Source organism: Athene cunicularia (assembly GCF_003259725.1).
Source record: "Athene cunicularia isolate RWA chromosome 9 unlocalized genomic scaffold, athCun1 chr9_part1, whole genome shotgun sequence".
NCBI lineage: Eukaryota > Metazoa > Chordata > Aves > Strigiformes > Strigidae > Athene > Athene cunicularia.
In genome coordinates, this window is record NW_020799110.1 from 8804329 (window position 1) to 8821564 (window position 17236).

A 17236-nucleotide genomic window follows, 5' to 3' on the forward strand; every position below is an offset into this window, starting at 1 on the left:
CGCTGACCTGCTTTGCCGATAGCCCCCTGCTGTAACTCACAGCTTTCTTGCTGGTTGTCATCTCTTCTGTCCACAGCTGTGTGCGGGAGTTTTATGTCCCACTTACGTTAGTATGCCATAGCAAAAACTGTAAAACACCAATAGGCAACTCCCACTATGGTTTATGGGAAGATGCTCGAGTGACGATTTCAATCACTGGAAGTTAGCTTTGTTTTTTTCAGAAAGATTGTCTTTTAATATTACTTATAAGTTTGAGGTGTGCAGTTGCATGATCTTCAGGAAAAATTCTGATCTACTTCTTTTTTTTTCCCCTTTTTCCTCATACAGAGTGAATGCACAAAACCCTTTGGGCCAGGCCTCAGCTAGTACAAATTCCAGGTGTAAGTATAATTGATCAATATGTTGAAATAAAAATAACTCTGCCTCAGAGTAACAACGGATTTATGAAAAATGTTAATGAAAAAAGCATCTTGTGGGCTTAATTTTTAAGCAGAGAAGCATGTTCACATTGTAAACAACAGGATGGAAGACCTCATTTAAAAAATTCCTTTATTTCAGTTGGAGAAGTAGGTCCCTCCTTTCAGTTCAAGTAATTATAGTCAAGACTTTTCAAATTGAAAAGAGATTTTTGAAATATTTGAAGCCACAGACAAAGTTTATTTTTAAAACATATTTAAAAATTGCACAGTTATAAATACAGGTAAATAAATACAATTTAATATGTGGAAAAGAACCCAAGGAAGGCATGCTTCCATTACAGTACAAAAATACTACATTAAATGTGGTGCTCTGCAAATAGTCTTCTATGACTGTAATCGATTTAGCACATCCAATATGCACATCATTCATTTTTGAGGAAATAGATTATTTTAAACAGCAGTGCAAGGAAACATCAAATTAAAGCATCAGTAAACTACAGGTCTGTGTTTAATATTATACACAGCTGATAATGCACTAAGTATGCAGAGGCAAAGTTACCTGTAGTAAGAAACTAATTTTTTACTCTGTATGTACTTACACTCAGATTCTCAATCTGGGTCAGTATGGACCTTTGTAAGGGAATGTAAACATTCAGGTGTAGGGCTGAACTCCCACCTCCCATCCACCGCCCACCTCTCTGCGAAGCCTTGCACCTACACTTAACTATCAACACAAAAAGTTAAGTGGGCAATGTAAGTCTTTGCAGCAGCAGGGCTCTTCAGATGGCTCAGGCGAAAGTATCTGCCAACCCTATAATCTCTTCTTTCCTGTATGTTGGCTTAAAAATAAAGCCAAAAAAACTGAGGCAAGATTGCAAAGGTTTTCAAACAGTTTACAGCATATAGAAGCCACACAGAATGCCTCTCTAAACTATATAGTTTTATTTTACTTGATACGTTATACTCTGATATATAAAATATATTTATAAATGTTTTTTTTCTGAATTTACAATAGATTACTGATATTAAAAAGGCTATTTAAATTAAAGTTTTAGCCAATGTTGATGGCATTCTGTAAATGTGGAAGGGGAAAAAGATCAAAGCACAAAGTCTTGACCGTGCAAGCTTGCTCAGTGGGCTGTCACATGTGCAAGCATTTGCAAAGTTACAGCTTATTTTTAGGAAAATTTAGATTCCTTCTGTCTCTTTCCCATGCCTAATACCTATTACTTTGTGGGCTGAGGCTCTGAAACTTTCTGTGGATTCTGTGACATGCTTGTTTTTCATTTTGCCTAGATTCGTTCAAAGCGTCGAAGATCTCTTCATGCACGGCACTCCTTTTCTCTGATTTATTTCACCAGTCCAAAACCAGTAGAACTATAATGAAGGAATCTGATTTCTAACCTAGATGAGGTTTGAGTAGTAGATAATACTGTATTGCATACCCACCATTTTTTCTCAAAACGTGCAGTGCATTTTGTCTATCACTTTTTTTCTGTGAATACTCAGTACTTTATAAGCATTTATTACATAAATTCACTGTACAGACTGCTAAGCTGACGACACTGTGGTGACCAGAAATCTCACATCTTCAACTGTGCAGGTTATTTATGCGAAGTAAAGATTATGTCTCATTTTGCAGATGCATGTTTGGGCAAAAAAGATCTACAACCAAGTTATGCTTTACTCTAATTCTCACTGGCTCCATCAGGGGATGATTTAGCCTCAGGCTTTGCCTCTGTGGCTGCCAGTAATTGTATCAGTTATTACTTCTGTCATGGTGGCTTTTGTGTTAGGGAGGCCCCTGCTCTTTGGATGTTCCTAGGATCGCCTGGCTGAGCTGTTGGTGTTGCCAGGGTCCTCTTCATTTGACAGACAGGCCCAGGTTTTCTAAATTGGCTCATTAGCTCTTCCAGCTTAACATGATGTTCTGAGCTTTCAGCTGAGTTAAGTGTCTGCAGCTGAAATCAGTGGATGCAGCAGATACTCAGATCCTGGGAAGTTTTACATCTGCATATTTCAAACAGGACAGTCATACATGGAGCAGCCTTCAGAGCTAGGGAGGAAGTTAGAAAAGCCTGGCCGTGGTAAGTATGTGTGGAGTGAGACAATAGTTGTTTCACTGGCTCTGGGAATCTTTTTCTTTGGTGTGGTGCTATCTGGTTTATACTAGAGAAGAAAATGTTAAAGTCCAAGCATCCAGCTTCACCACGAAAGCTGTGCACGTTTCATTTCTTAATTCTTAAGAGTATACTAAAATGTCTGAAAAAGCTGTTAGTGCAGATGTCTAACAATTGAAGCAAACATGAAATCGATAACAAAGTGATTTCTAAGGATGGGATTTGAAAAGGGCTCTGCGTTTGGTCTAACCTGTTCCAAATAACACGCTCAACTCAGTTTTGAGTTTGGCAGATGCAAAGTACTTTTAAAATATCCCATAGAAGATACAATCAACAGTTTAAAAATACCCTATGTGTGGGCCTTTGCATGCGTTCTGTAAACATGTACTCAAGTAGCATTACTGCATGCTTTGTGTTAATGCTTCGCTGGGGTTGTTAATGTAGCTGCATGCAGTACCGGCATGTGAGGTTTTGTGTCATTTGAACCTCCCCAATATTTTTACAGGTGCTGTGATTTATCAGATCATAAGAAAATACCATTAGATGCAGATATGCATATGTGTTTACTTAAACTTCAAATCGATTCTTCAGCCTGACATAAACCAGTCTATTGCCACAAGGTTTCTAGAGTCATTACAGTTTAAAGTGGTCAGCAAGAAATGAGCCTATTGCTCTCATCGCAAAGCCTCACTATAAATAATCACTTTGATTTCAGGGCCTGTTTAGCAGCATGAGCAGTGGTGCCAGAGGCCAGCCCTCGTCCAGTAACTGAATCCATGCACATGAGCTGATCATGCAAAGTGCTGAGCACGCCTGTGAAGACTACAGACTTTGAGTGTTCAGCAGCTGGATGGATCAGACTTAGGTCATAATATTCATAAAGCTTCGCAGAGGAGAGGAACAGTCACAAGCTGGGGTTAGGAAAACATTTTTTAATCGCATAAAATAGAAAATAGAAAAAAAGACTCAAAAATTTGGAATCAATTACCTGGCAGTGATAAATCACCTCTGCAGAGAGGGGAGTAACAAGAAGGGGAAACAGAGGTGATGAGATGATGATAAACCATTGCAGCACTCTAATTTGGCATTACTCCATAGGTGCTGTACAGTTGTTACCCTGAAATGCCTCCAGGTCCCTTCTCTGCTGAAATTGCTAGTCTCTATGTGAAACTGCTTCTTTACTTAGACCTGAGCACCCCTGCGTTTGTGTGTTACCTTCCAATTTGCGTGAGTGGTGACCCCAGCCATGCAGTCTGTGAGGCATTGGCACTCCCCTGCTCTCGGGAAGTGCCGTCACATGGTGGCTGTTACTTGCCCATGTAACAAGTGGGCAAGCCAGGGATGGCAGGAGGTTTTGACTTGGTCGAGCTCACAGGGAGCACTGAGAACAGGACCCAGATTTCCTGTCTCTCACTCTCAGGCTCAATCTGCTACTGCTCAACAGCCGCCTTATTTATCCTACCTCATGCCTGGTTAGAAGTATGAGTAGATGAAGTTCCTCCTCAGGGTGTTAATATGCTGCAGCCTCCTCACATGTTTCCTCTTGCTGCTTCAGGCAAATATACATGCTTGCCACTGAATATTTAAGAAACACCACAAGGAGGTCAGATCAAAGCTGTATCTAATCCTGTCTTCTGCACTGACAGTGCTTGGCAGTGGGGGCTAAAGGAGGATGATAGAGTCAAGGATACTGAGGAAGTCCCCAGAAGTACCAAGAGCTGCTGACTCCGTTATAGTGAGGTGAGCTCAGCCACTGGCCACTCTCCCAGTGTGGCCAGTCCCACACTAGGCCAGAACTGGTGTCTAGCACAAGGAGATGTGTCACTGTCCCCTATAAGTCTGTCTGCTTTAGTCCTTCCCTCACGCAGTGCCTCGGTCAGTGGAAGGTGGTTACCTGGCCATGGGCGGTGTCTGAACCAGCAGAGAGCAGCTGGGGCAATCTCCAAGAGTGCCCACAACCTCTTGGGGGCGGTTTGCAGCCCGTGTCCCATCCGAGCAGAACTGCAGTGCTTGTGATGAACTGGGGGGCCCTTGGGAGGTAGAGTTCAGCACCAGTGGTTTGTCTCTAGGTTTATGCAGAAAACTTTTCTCGTACCAATCGCTTGGGGATGGACTGGTATGAGCAGATGACTTCAGTTTTCAGTAGTGCATCCCAGGATAAATCAAAAGCTACCTACTTAGTCTGTTCCTTTTTTGGGAGGCTAGGAATTGCATTAGGTTTTCCTAACAGAATTGCTGTTACTCGTCCACATGCTAGAGAAGAAGAGATTTAGTGAACTGCCATCACTATCAAATGTCCTCTGACTCTGAGAAGTCAAGCAGTTCAGGGTTTTTTTTATTTGAAAGGTATAAAAATAAAGCTCCTGAACAGCTAATTCCTCTGGATAAGTACTGATTATCCTACACCACAGCACAGAGGATATTCTAGAAGAACTTGTGTGATGGCAGGGCATCAAGCAAAATCTAAGCACATATGCCTTTGCTTTACAGCCTCTTCTCAAAGCTGCCTCCCCTCTCTTTTATCACTTTCCAGATTCAATTGCACTGCACCTTCTGCTCTGCCTTATCAATAAAGAGCTGTCATCACACATCGCTGTCACAGCAAAAGAGCAAACTGTTGTCAGCAGATATGCATACAGCAGCCCACTTAGCTAAAATGACATTCACAGTCAGTCCTTGAAAACGAATCCTTAGAGAAAGTTGCAGGAATCAGTTATGAAATGCTTGATAGATAAATAGGGATATATATGTAAACAATGAATTAATAAAGCATTATTAAAAAATTCCTGTAGCTGTTTCAGCATCCCTGTTCTGTGGGAGTGAGGGGTAAGCCTTTTACTTTTTTAATGAGAATTGATTATTTTTATTTAACAAACTATAGTTAATGATTAGATGCAGTGATTATACTGTCCTACATGGAATTTTCCTTTAAGTGGTTGCTCAAAATAACAAACAGCTGCAAGAAACTTTATGTTTGTACTAGTGAAACTTCCAATTCCCATAGAGCTTCTTCCTCTGTGATCTGTGCAGTTGGATTTTTCTTCTAGCTGATTGAGCTGGATTTTTCTTTTAATGCTGTTTACGGGAAAGGTGCTATTTGTTCTACTTTAACACATTTCAGTCGCTACCTTGCCCATTGAATTCCTGACCACAGTAGCCACCCAATTACACTTTTTATCTTTCACTATTTTGGAAAAATATTACAAATGTGAGCAACTGAAAATTACCTCTTTAAAAATTTCTATTCCTGTCTTTGATTGACACATTCACCTTGGGCTAAATGTGTTTGACTGTAGCTAAATCATTCCATTCATCATGTGTCAGGGTACTGTCCCCAGTACTGTTCTCCATTCATCCAATCAGGGAAAATTAAGATGGTGTGTGTATATATAGATATAGAGATATATATATACATTTTTAGCAGCTACAAATACTGATGTTATCTAAGGATTTTGTCTGCTCTCATGGAGGTCACTGGGACTTTTGCTACTGCTTGCCATAACAGCAGGATCAAATCTTAGTCTCAGTCTGACAAACATTACATAGACCAATTTTTTTCAGGGAACGTTTTCCCTTGAGCTTGGTCTGCAGGCATTAACTCCTATGAAAACTTTTATTTATTTGCAGTAACGATCTGTGGCTTATTATGCTCTGAAATGACATAATTCACATACAACATGTATGTGCATGCACATGCATGTATGTAGTACCTGATGGATGCATAATAGAATAATCTTTCTAACAGATATTGCAGTTTATACGATATTTGCATTTTTTAAACAGAAGAATATTGAAAACCCTCTCGTCACATTTCAGGAAATTATATTTGGTCCTTTATACCAACAAGGCTATCCTGTACATTCTGTTGGTAGTAACTAAAATAACAGCATAGCGCTATTTTACAAAAAGAAAGATTAAAGTGCATAAGTACATAGATAGGTGCAGACCCTGCTATGAACTCCTCTGAAGCAGACATACTCTGTCCAAGATCAGGGATAGCTGGTTTAAACAGCAACAATTCTAGTGCAAATTACCACTTTTGCTGGCAACACTTGGCCTTCCCATATGTACATGGCCTAATCCCATAGACCTCTGTGTACAATGTTCCTCTTAACATTGCACGTGGTTTACAACTCGATGAGCCTGCAGAATTGGGCCCAAATTAATCAAACTACCTTCAGAAGCAAAAATTTTCTTGACTGCCAACTAATAAAAATATTCAAACCAAAATACATCCATTTTACATGCATCTATTTTCAGAGATACGTTAAAAATGGACCTTGAGAAGACTTCAACAAAGAAACCAAAGGATGGGGCATCCACGTTGTAGGGCAAAGGGATGTCAACATAGTGCAGTGAGCTACTAAGCAGGTTCCTTGGATGCATTGCTTGCCATTCTAATGTGCAATAACAATTATCTAGGTTTGTTCTTAATATATTTTCCTTTGTATAGCTGTGTATATATAGAGAGATATAGCTTGCATGGGATGAAGATTCTTCAGAAATGGCTACTTCATATAGTTCAGGGCTTTGTCAGATCAGTTGCAGCTCATTTCAGTCCTTTGAGTTTGAATTTATTTACAATATCTTGTGCTTTTGAACTTTTCCTTTTTGAATAATGTCCGAGAGAATTTCCCTACTGCTCTACAGCCATGATCTTTTGGAAAATGTGGTCAATTTGCAATGACTAATAAAAGAGTTCTCTGTTTCCTAATACAATTTAATCATTTTTGTGGATACCTTTTATTACGGCTCTAGATTAAAGGCCCTTAACAGAATGTCTAGATCACCTACATTGGCAGCTTGAAATAGTTCTGGCTGGTCCATCATAGACAGAGCAATTCGAAGTGCTGCCCAAATATTGCCTGATAGAGCAGGATGGGGAACCTGTTGTTGATTCCTGCTCTTTCTTTGCAAACTGAGAGCAGTGAGAAAATTGCTGACAGCCTCTCTGTAGGGGAGAAGAAAAAAGAAACAAGCAATATAATTTGCTTAACAACTAAGTAAAACTTTCTAAAGTTCTATGCTAGACTCCAGTATATTATTTTATAATGCAGTTCATTGGTCTCTTTGTGTTATTCTTGCTTGATTTTCTTTAACAATGGATGTAGCTTGGAGTAATGCAGAGCTCAGTCTATTCATACATCTGGGGATACTGTCTTCACTGCTGTGTAGCTCCCCTTCATCTTAACTGTGTTAAGCTGACAGTTGGGACCCTGGAATATCACCCTTGATTCCTGAAGGATGTATCAAAAGTGTTTTTGACAGCATTAGCTACTTGAAGCAGTTTAATTGGTTTCCCTTCCAAAGACAGGCTCTTGTTTTTTCTTTTAGAAAAGCTTGTAAGCACAGGACTAGGTTTACGTGTGAGAACAATTCCACTGATTATAATAAGAGTACTTGCACTTAGAGCTAAAAAATTGCTTAAGCAGCTTGCTGAATGGGGGATTTATTTTCTTTTGATAGACATTCAGTAGTTCTGTTGTGCAGAACTTGTGGAATAAGAAAAGTGTCATTGCTTTGTTATACTTTGTAAAAAATAATAACAAAATTTTACAATAGCTGAGATTATGTAGCTATGTTCTGACTTATTTTTTTTCTTAAATAGCTTGAGCTAGAAAATGAATTTTCACTTGGTAGTTATGATCCCTGATTTTTTTGTATACACATTTTTGTAACTTACCTGTATGCCCCTAGGTTTATGCAGCTTATCCCCAAGTTGTATCTGGACCTAATGAAGCCAGGTTGTATTTCTAAAGCACGTGTGTAGGCCTCAACAGCTTCTTCACTGCGATCCCCATTTGCCAAGGTTGCTCCAAGACGGTTCCATAATGTATAGTCCTGGTGAGAAAGTGAGTTTTCTACTGTAGGTGTCAAAAAGGGACATAATAGTTCTTTTTTTTTTCCTTGAAAAGTAAGGAGGACTGCAGAAAATAATAGTATTATTAAATAATTATTAAAATAATTGTATCTTCTCTTAATTGACACAAAATGCGAGGTTCTGACTCACGATTACAGACAACTTTATATAACTCGTACAACTAATCAAGCACACAGCTAGAAATTGGACATGTATAAATCTGCTTCTAAAAGGGACTGTCTTGTAATTAACATTTCTATTTCAGGTATTAAAATTTTAATGGCTGAAGTGACATCTCATTAATATTAGCCTGATCAAGAGGGGAGAAAGAAAATGGTCTGTAAAGCTAAATTCTTAAAAATGTAAAAGCATAAAATGTACCTCTGGCCGAACAGTTAATGCAGCACTAAATGCATCTATTGCTCTGTTAAATTCTCCATTCAGGTGGAAAAGAACTCCAAGTCCCGTCTGCAAGTCAGGGTCTATCATATCACCATTCTGGTGAGCAGCCTCCAAGTACAAATCCTTTACTTCTTCAAGTAATGAGCTAGACAAGGGTGAAAAATAATGTAAAGTTCCATCTTACTGTTCTTTACAAATATTGCAATATTGATGGCATAGCCAGAAATCAAAATCCCTGTAGTGGATGTACCAGAAGTGATATACTCCTAAACTTGAAAATAAGCTTCTTCAACTTCATCATGGCAAAAATCTACTTCCAAGTGCTGTTGTAAACTCATGCCTGGAATAAAAAAGTTCACCCGTATAAAGAGAGCAAGTCCTTTGAGGAGCAGCTGAGGGAACTGGGGTTGTTTGGCCTGGAGAAAAGGAGGCAGAGGGGCGACCTTATTGCTCTCTACAACTACCTGAAAGGAGGTTGTGGTGAGGTGGGTGTTGGTCTCTTCTCCCAAGTAACAAGCGATAGGATAAGAGGAAATGGCCTCAAGTTGTGCCAGCGTAGGTGTAGATTGGGTATTAGGAAGGAAGTTCTTCACTGAAAATGTTGTCAAGCACTGGAACAGGCTGCCCAGGGAAGCGGCTGAGTCACCAACCCTGGAGGTATTTAAAAGACGTGCAGATGTGGCGCTCAGGGACATGGTTTAGTGGTGGGATTGGCAGTGCTAGGTTACCAGTTGGACTTGATGACCTTAAAGGTCTTTTCCAACCCAAATTGTTCTATGATTCTATGAAGTCAAAGTGCAGCTGTGAACCCAAGTGAGATAACATGAAGGCTTATTAAAATTGGATGAGTTTCTCAGACATAAGAGTTCTTTACTGGCAAAAATAGTCACTCTTAAGAGGCACAGATCAAGTTACTAGCTAAGACCTCTGACAGAAGATGCCAAAATTTGAGACTTCTGTACCCTCTGTAGGCTTCGTAAAACCTTTGCACTGACAACACCAGATGTCAGCGGGATGAGGCCAAAGTAGCATAATACACTTAGCAATTAAGTAGAACTTGCATATTTTATTTTTCCTTGTACTAAATTATCTTGCCAACCCATGGCTTGTTAGTGATAAGGGTAAAGCATGAGGCCTGTCTTCAAAATGACAGGCAGTGAGATAGCATTTTAGTTCTAATAATCATGTTTATGCCTTTAATGACTTTATCACACATCTTGCAGTTCAGAGATGCTTTATCAGCCTCATGAAATCATGACAAAGGACTGCCAACTCATGATTTTTTTTGTTGTTTAAAATGGCTGCTAGCTCCCGTTACAGTATGCTAGGCTGAAGTCAGATAAAATGACTACACTGTCTCTTTGGTTAGAACCAGAATGGCTCTTAAACAAGCAGATGCTATTTCCCAATGTTTTTAGTGAACTGAAGCCATGTCCCACTGCAAAATGGCAATCATTCCTTGACTCAACTGGCTTGGCTCTATAGGTAATATGGTGAACAGTAGGAAGAACACACATGTAGAGCAGGATACAGGCTTGGTATTGATTTGGAAGCAGCTGAAGAATGAGGATGAGGGATGTGGGAATACAGAGGCAGCAGACAGGGTCAGAGGAAAGTGATGGGAGTTGAGAGGAAGCATCTCTCTAGCTGTGGTGTGTGTGTGTTTGTTTTTAACTTCCAGGGATGGCACAAGATAAAGCCTTCAGTCACTAAACCAAATGTCCTGTGTTAGCTTCCCACTCCTGCCACTAAACACTTCGAGTCTTCCATCACAGGGAACAGGCTGGACTTCTACAGAGTAAGGGAGCAGCACAGTACGCACCATCATTTCTAGTGATGTCCTTAAAATTTCCACCATCAGGATTTACACTGCGTTTACCTTTCATCTGATGTCTTAGACATTCTCCTGGCAAGTGCTGGGGACCCTTTTTTGCTTTTCACTATATACTTGTATTTCGGATTTTGCTTTATCCAGTTTCTTAGGGCTTGGTAGGCTTCTTGTTGATGGCCAGTGTTAGTATAACTTACAGCCAGGGCCATCAGAGCTTTTAAGTTGTTCGGCTGTAGTTCCAAGCACCTAGGCAGAAAATAAAAATATATTGAGGTAATTTTTTTACCAAACACAAATCTTGAATTATTCCAAAATAATCTGTGTAAAAAAAAATCACTCACACAAGTGAGATCTACCCAATGATACTTATAAAGAAGGGACTTTGTCTTATTTTACAGTGCTAAGTGCATTATGCATATGTATACACACACACATATATATATATACTCGTTGCTGTGCATACACATATGTACATAAACGTACACATACAAGTTTTGTTTTCATCCTTCTAGTTATGACTAAATATGGGTAGATTAATTTTTATAGTATCTGTCTACTAAACAAAGAGAAGTTTTGTGTAAATTCAAGCAAAAAGTTTAATATGGTTTTGCAGCTATACGGAAAAGTATTTTGAAAACAAAATTTCTTCCATCCCTATGAATCTTCTCAGCCATCCCGAATTCCCAGTTTTTCTTTGATAAAGCTAGAGCCAATCAACTCAATTAGTCTTTCTATGGTTATATACTATTAATTGAAACCAGAATCTAGTCTACCTTGTGAACATCATTGTTGCATGTTTCAAAACTGTGGGGATGAGCAAGCCTTGGATTTCTATCCAGGTAAGCGAATAAGTTACATTTAATAAGTTAAGAGTTTCCTTAGGTGAAATGACATGAAGGTTAACATTGCTAATGCATTTGAATATGGAGAGGGTACTTGTTCCAAATGGAAACATGAAAACCCACTACAGATAGATAATAATAATGCTGATGTTTTGGAATTGACATTTTACACACAAGCAGACAGTGATCTTCACATCTCTGTCAACCTAAAAATGTTGTCAGTTTAGTATTTAGCAGCTGTGGAGAGTTTGTTCCAATTAAGAAAACCTCTTTATTAAAGAACAGACTACAGAAAATATGCCAAGTAGCTAAAATATCAGAAAGGCACTTTATTTGCATTATGCCTCATTTATGTGCATCAGGCCATGTAGCTTTTCTTTTGTGCAACTATGTAAATTACTAGATTAAATACTGAATTTATTTGGTAAAACAGAAATATTAATCACTAGTTATCCCTCTGAAGTCACTGGGAAGATTTCCATATCTATGTCAATGCTTTACTTAGTTGAATAAATGCTTCATGTTACAAGGTAAGAATGGCGTTAGGTATACCTGGGCCGCCATTACCTAATACTCATCAGACCCTTTATTTAGCAATTATCTTCATCTACCTTTGGAGGGCGACAATGGCTGCCTGCTCATTTTCATTCTCTGCCTGTGTTATGCCCAGGAACTGCCAGGCCTGCAAAAATAATCAATCATTGTGTTATTTTGTTATATATACCCAACTGCAAGCAGAGTTACAACTAATATCACTGTTAAGCAGCGGGGTGAATCAAAATAGCACATCTGTCCAGCACTAACTACATTTTTTTTCTATGGTGTGCATACCAACAGTACAAATCAATGCGGTTTTGAGTGTCTTTGGTCCTGATAATATTTATATCAATGAATGCAAAGGTATTCTGTTGGTGCATGATCACATGGTGATTTCTTAAATATGAGTTACTGTACATTTTAAATATTGCTAGAATTTTATGGAAAACAGTAAAGAAGAATTATTAAGTTGTACATGTTTCTAGATGGCCTGGGGATTCTCTCTGCTTTTCAGAATACTGCTGCTTAATTTAATGTAGCAATAGAATCAAAGAGACCTAAATACACTATAAATATTTTCCATGTTTCACAGAAAATAGACTTTAAATATATAGTCATTGAAAACATATTACCAAAATGGATATACCTTTAATAAATTTATCAACATTCTTGTTGAATCAAAAAAAATCTTTTCAATAGCAGTGTTTAAAAAATAGTTTGAAAACATCAGGAAAAGAAGGAAAGTTTTGAAATATTGTCTCTTTTGAATGCTTTTAGATGACAACTTGGAAATGCTATGATTTCAAAAATATATACTCATTTTATGAACAGCTCACCTTTATCTATTTCAAGGCACATGCTATTCCAAAACCACCATTAGTGTTCAATCAGTCAGTCATGACTAGCAAAGGTTTGGGCCCCGAAATCATTCCATCATTGCATGCTAAAGGGATTCCCCTTTTCCTTTATCAGTGAAAGGCACATGAGTGAGTACCTCTGCATCGTTGGGTTCTTGTAGAATGGCAGCCTCCAGGTATAAAATTGTAACTGGCAGGTCACCTTCTTTCATTTTTTTCAGTCCTTCCTCGAAAGCACCAGGCCAGTCTTTGAAGGGATTGTCAGTATGGAAATAATAACCCTGGAGGAGAGAGATAATGGACCCATGATGAAGCACAGTTGCAAGGAATGGCAACTATAAAATGTCTCACTATTTTCCAGCTGGATGTAAACATCCTTTGTTCTGTGAAAGCAGTATGAGCTCCCCCAGGAAATTTCAATGACAAAATGTGTTAAAGAATCAGCATCACTGGATGTTTGTGTTTCTGCTTGCTTTATTTTTACTTTAGCCCTGCAATTATACTTACTGGTACTCATGTTGGGCTCTCCTGCTCCCATCCAAGATAACAGCAACAACTCCCACTGACTGCAGTAACATCAGAACTGAACCTAGTGCAAGCCCAGTACATCCAATTGGGTGGGAAAGAGCACACACATCAGGCGGATGACTCCCTGCAGTGCTTGTAACCTGATGTGTGTTCTGTTAATACCCTGAATTCTTCAATTAACCTTCAAATTACAGAACAGTGTTGCAAGCAGGTTTATTTTAGAATTTCTTTAAATTTTTCCTTTTTCTCTTCCTGCCACTGCAGTGTAAGGGATGCATGCTAATATGAGCTGCATAATATAAATCAAATTAAAACTTGCAACGGAGGGAATGAAGAAAAGAGACAGAATCTCTCTCATTTCTATTCACAACAGTGTTTGAATGTGCCAGCCCAGATTTTTTTATTTGGTTCTGTTCCATAAGCACCCATCTTCAAAAGTGCCCATAATCCAGCAGTTTGCTTCGTGATCCTTTCAGCTCAATTCAGGCAGTGTGCAAGTCTAAATGTATTCTCTCTATGGTAAGGTCTTTTAAATCTACCCTGCTCACAAAGAGGATGAGCTCTTTTGGGTAAAATTAGCTTCCATGTCCAGAGTTTTCTTGGGTTCCCTTGAATAGCTGAGGCTCATCTCAGAAGTTTCACAGGAACGATGTACTGTATTAAAAAACTTTGTGTTACCTTCTCGATGGTTGAGATGGTGACTTGCCCTGGTACTTCCTGGTTCTCTGAAATCCAGTTTCTGCGAGCCATTTCTTCCCATTCTGCTTGCATTTTATCCCAGAACTCTGTGTCTGACTAGAAGAAAAAGAGGAAAATAGGGAAGAAAAATAACAACAATAAACATAAAATAAAATGGTAAGCTTTTAATTTCTTTCTACTAGTAGTCTGAGTCCGGCAGTTTTGCTGAGCAGTATTAATTCTGTTAGTAATCACACTGACTGAAATACTGCAGCTCACATTTGGAATTCCATATAATTAAATTTCATCTCTTATATTGGAATGTATTTCATCAACAGAAAACTCTGTTTCAGAGGCCATGGATGTTCTGTTTGAAGGAGGATTTGCAGCAGCTTACACTGCATTTTACTGATGCTAACAGCAAATTATTGCTTAAAATTTGAAAGAAATGAATACTGCTAGTCCCTGGCCAAAGAAAAAAAAAGAAGAAATCAACTAAGCATACGTGCTAAAGAATAACATTAGATGAAACAGTTTAAAAGAGAACAAGCATCCTACTTTGGTATATTCAGCATCATTTTCAACTATGTAAAAGAGTAATGGCAAAGCTTAGATAGAGGGTGTTTGCACAAGAGAGTTAATACAAATGGGGTTTTTTGACCTAGCGGAGAAATTAACATTGCATTATATACTGTGCTGGTGAGAGGGATCTAGAAAAGATTATAAAACTGTACAGTAAGATTAACATTCAGCTCAAAGACAAGAGGAAAAATGCATATACAAGAGAAACGATGAAACAAGAATGAGATTTTGGATGTGTAACGACCAGAACGAGGGAACCACTGTGGCTACTAGAAAATGATGCCAAGAAACAGAAATAAGATTTAAAAAAAAAAAAAAAAAAAAAGAAAAAAAAAGAGGGGAGAATCCAAACTAATTTTTTTCAGCCTCCACGCATTAGTCATAAGTCTGAAAAGCAGTTCCATAGCAGGATATATGCTCAGCACTACGAGCCTTTGCAAAATTCTCCAGTTCCTACAAAGTCATGCCAGAACGTCAGTGAACTGACGCTACTGAGGGCACAGTTTCTCAGGTTATTTATGTCAAAGACAACAACACAAATAATTCTGTTGAGGTTTAGACAGAACTATTTGGGAGTGAGGTGCTAATCAAAATTAACTGAAGGTACTATGGTCCAGATAGTTTTGTCTGAATCTTCATTACAAGACTGACTGCTTTGCTACCGCTCCACAGCCAGGCATGATTTGCAAAAATGGAACTTAATCTGTGATTGTATGACTTGCTACAACCTTCCTTAGGTACTGGGAAAAAGGAAAGCACAAACTATTATGATATGTAGAATAAGTCAGCAATGAGAACATTTGAGACTAGGTGTGGAGGACGGGCACTGGCTAGCATTAAGGGCAGCTGCTGTAAATCATAAGGCTCTTTACAAATGGCAAGGTGCATTCCCTCTCTAGAAATCTAACAGGCATTGCCCTTTGGCTCTTACTGTAGCGTGTGCCTCCTTCCAGGAGACTTTCTTCCACGAGACTTGGAATTGTCTGAATTATGCGGTTATTGGGGTCTGTGAGGGTACCTGCTATGTTCCTCTTTGGACTAGGAAACAAGTATGAAGCATTCCCTGGTGGAGAGGAGATTTGACTCTTTGTGATAGAAGTGAACAGAACTTGACAACTCTTATACAACAACTTTCGAGGTTTCAAAATTTGCTTTTAATTCCAAATTGGAGGAAATACAGTCTTTTAAATAGTGAGATTGTGATGAAATGTCCGTGTAGGCTTTGAAAAGGTTAGGCTAATGAATCGGATCACTCCCTCTCTTATTCTTATCAGCCATGACCAGAGGCACTTGAATCCCTTAAGCTATCCTGTTCAACAGATGTCTCTACTGTTTTGCATTCAGTGCAAATCTGCACTGCATTGAAGAAAAAATTACTTTCCCAAGTTTTTACTAGCAGTTATTTTGAGATTGAGGATGAGGTAAAGGAGTGGAAATTTCCCTTTCCTACAGATTAATATTAATAAAACTACTGAAAAATAAGTAGTAATGCCCTTTTAAACAGATTATTAAACTAATTATATATATGATGTTTATATTAGAATTTTTGCTTGTAGTTTTCCCGCAAAAATACCCTATGAATCAATGGTTTGGAAACATATCAAATCACATTTCTGCGGATCATAAGCAAGCATATAAGTGGTTTTAGGTCTTAAGTTCAAACTCTGATGCTTAATTACATATTTATAAATTTCCCAGAAGTTCACCATGTGCCTACCCCACTTAAAAAGCCAATGAATTGCTATGCATTCAAGTAGCCATGCTTAATGTCTGTCTGTGGTGAGCAAAGATGGTGGAAAAATGTATTGAGGAGAAGACCTGCTTTGCTGTAATGCCTCTCAGCTCATCACATGCTACTTGGACATAGGGCAGGACCCAACTCTTATTTTGAAACTATAAGCAAAGATTTTCTCGGTTGGGCCAAATGGGCTTAAGTCCCAGCTACAGCTTTCGAAGTACATCCAGCATGTGAGGTTTCTAAAACTGGTGTGGCAAAGCTGCGCTGAGCAACTGCATCATGCACAATTATGGCACCTGATAAAATGCTCTAATATTGCTGTGACAAGTAACAGTTTGAGCAGTTTAATGTCCTTGAGGAAGAGGACCATAAATATTACAGTCTTTGTTAAAGGCCCAAGTCTATTTCAGCTGTCATTGGTAGCAGTTTTTTCACTGATTTCAGCGGCAGGAGGGTTAAATTAATATTGACTGTTTCTGAAGGTCTGGCTTTGGATCAAGACTCCTAGATTTAATTTTAACTCTATTTGCGATGTGACTGGTGTCAATTACCTCATTTCAATTTTTTTTGCTACCTTAATGCTGGTGAATTATTTTGGACTTACCAAAAGTTTTCAGACAGTTGAACACATTTAACACGTTCGCAGATCATCTGCAGCAGTTAAATAGAATGACAACCAGGAAAAATGTTCATACCATCTGACTACTTCCAAGCAGAATATTCTGCATTTTGTCAAAGAGGCTATTTTTACTCTTAGTATTTAAAAATATGCTGAAGCAGTTAAACAAATGGGAGGCAAAATATTTCCAGGCTTTTTACTTCCTATGATACAGTGACAGGGG

At 38.6% G+C, this 17236-nt stretch overlaps 1 protein-coding gene across 7 annotated transcripts in view; it reads right to left on the bottom strand.

Moving 5' to 3' along the window:
- Positions 1-636: 636 nt before the first annotated feature.
- Positions 637-17236, bottom strand: part of PEX5L (peroxisomal biogenesis factor 5 like) — a 115228-nt gene continuing 98628 nt past the window's right edge. For all 7 annotated transcript variants that reach the window (XM_026854818.1, XM_026854816.1, XM_026854820.1 and 4 more), the window contains 7 exons: positions 14075-14191; positions 13006-13149; positions 12086-12156; positions 10681-10878; positions 8781-8946; positions 8223-8380; positions 637-7490 (listed from right to left, as the gene is read on the bottom strand). In XM_026854818.1, the coding sequence (XP_026710619.1) occupies positions 7286-7490; positions 8223-8380; positions 8781-8946; positions 10681-10878; positions 12086-12156; positions 13006-13149; positions 14075-14191 (1059 nt within the window). In that variant the 3' untranslated portion in view covers positions 637-7285. The remainder of the gene's footprint in view (positions 7491-8222; positions 8381-8780; positions 8947-10680; positions 10879-12085; positions 12157-13005; positions 13150-14074; positions 14192-17236) is intronic.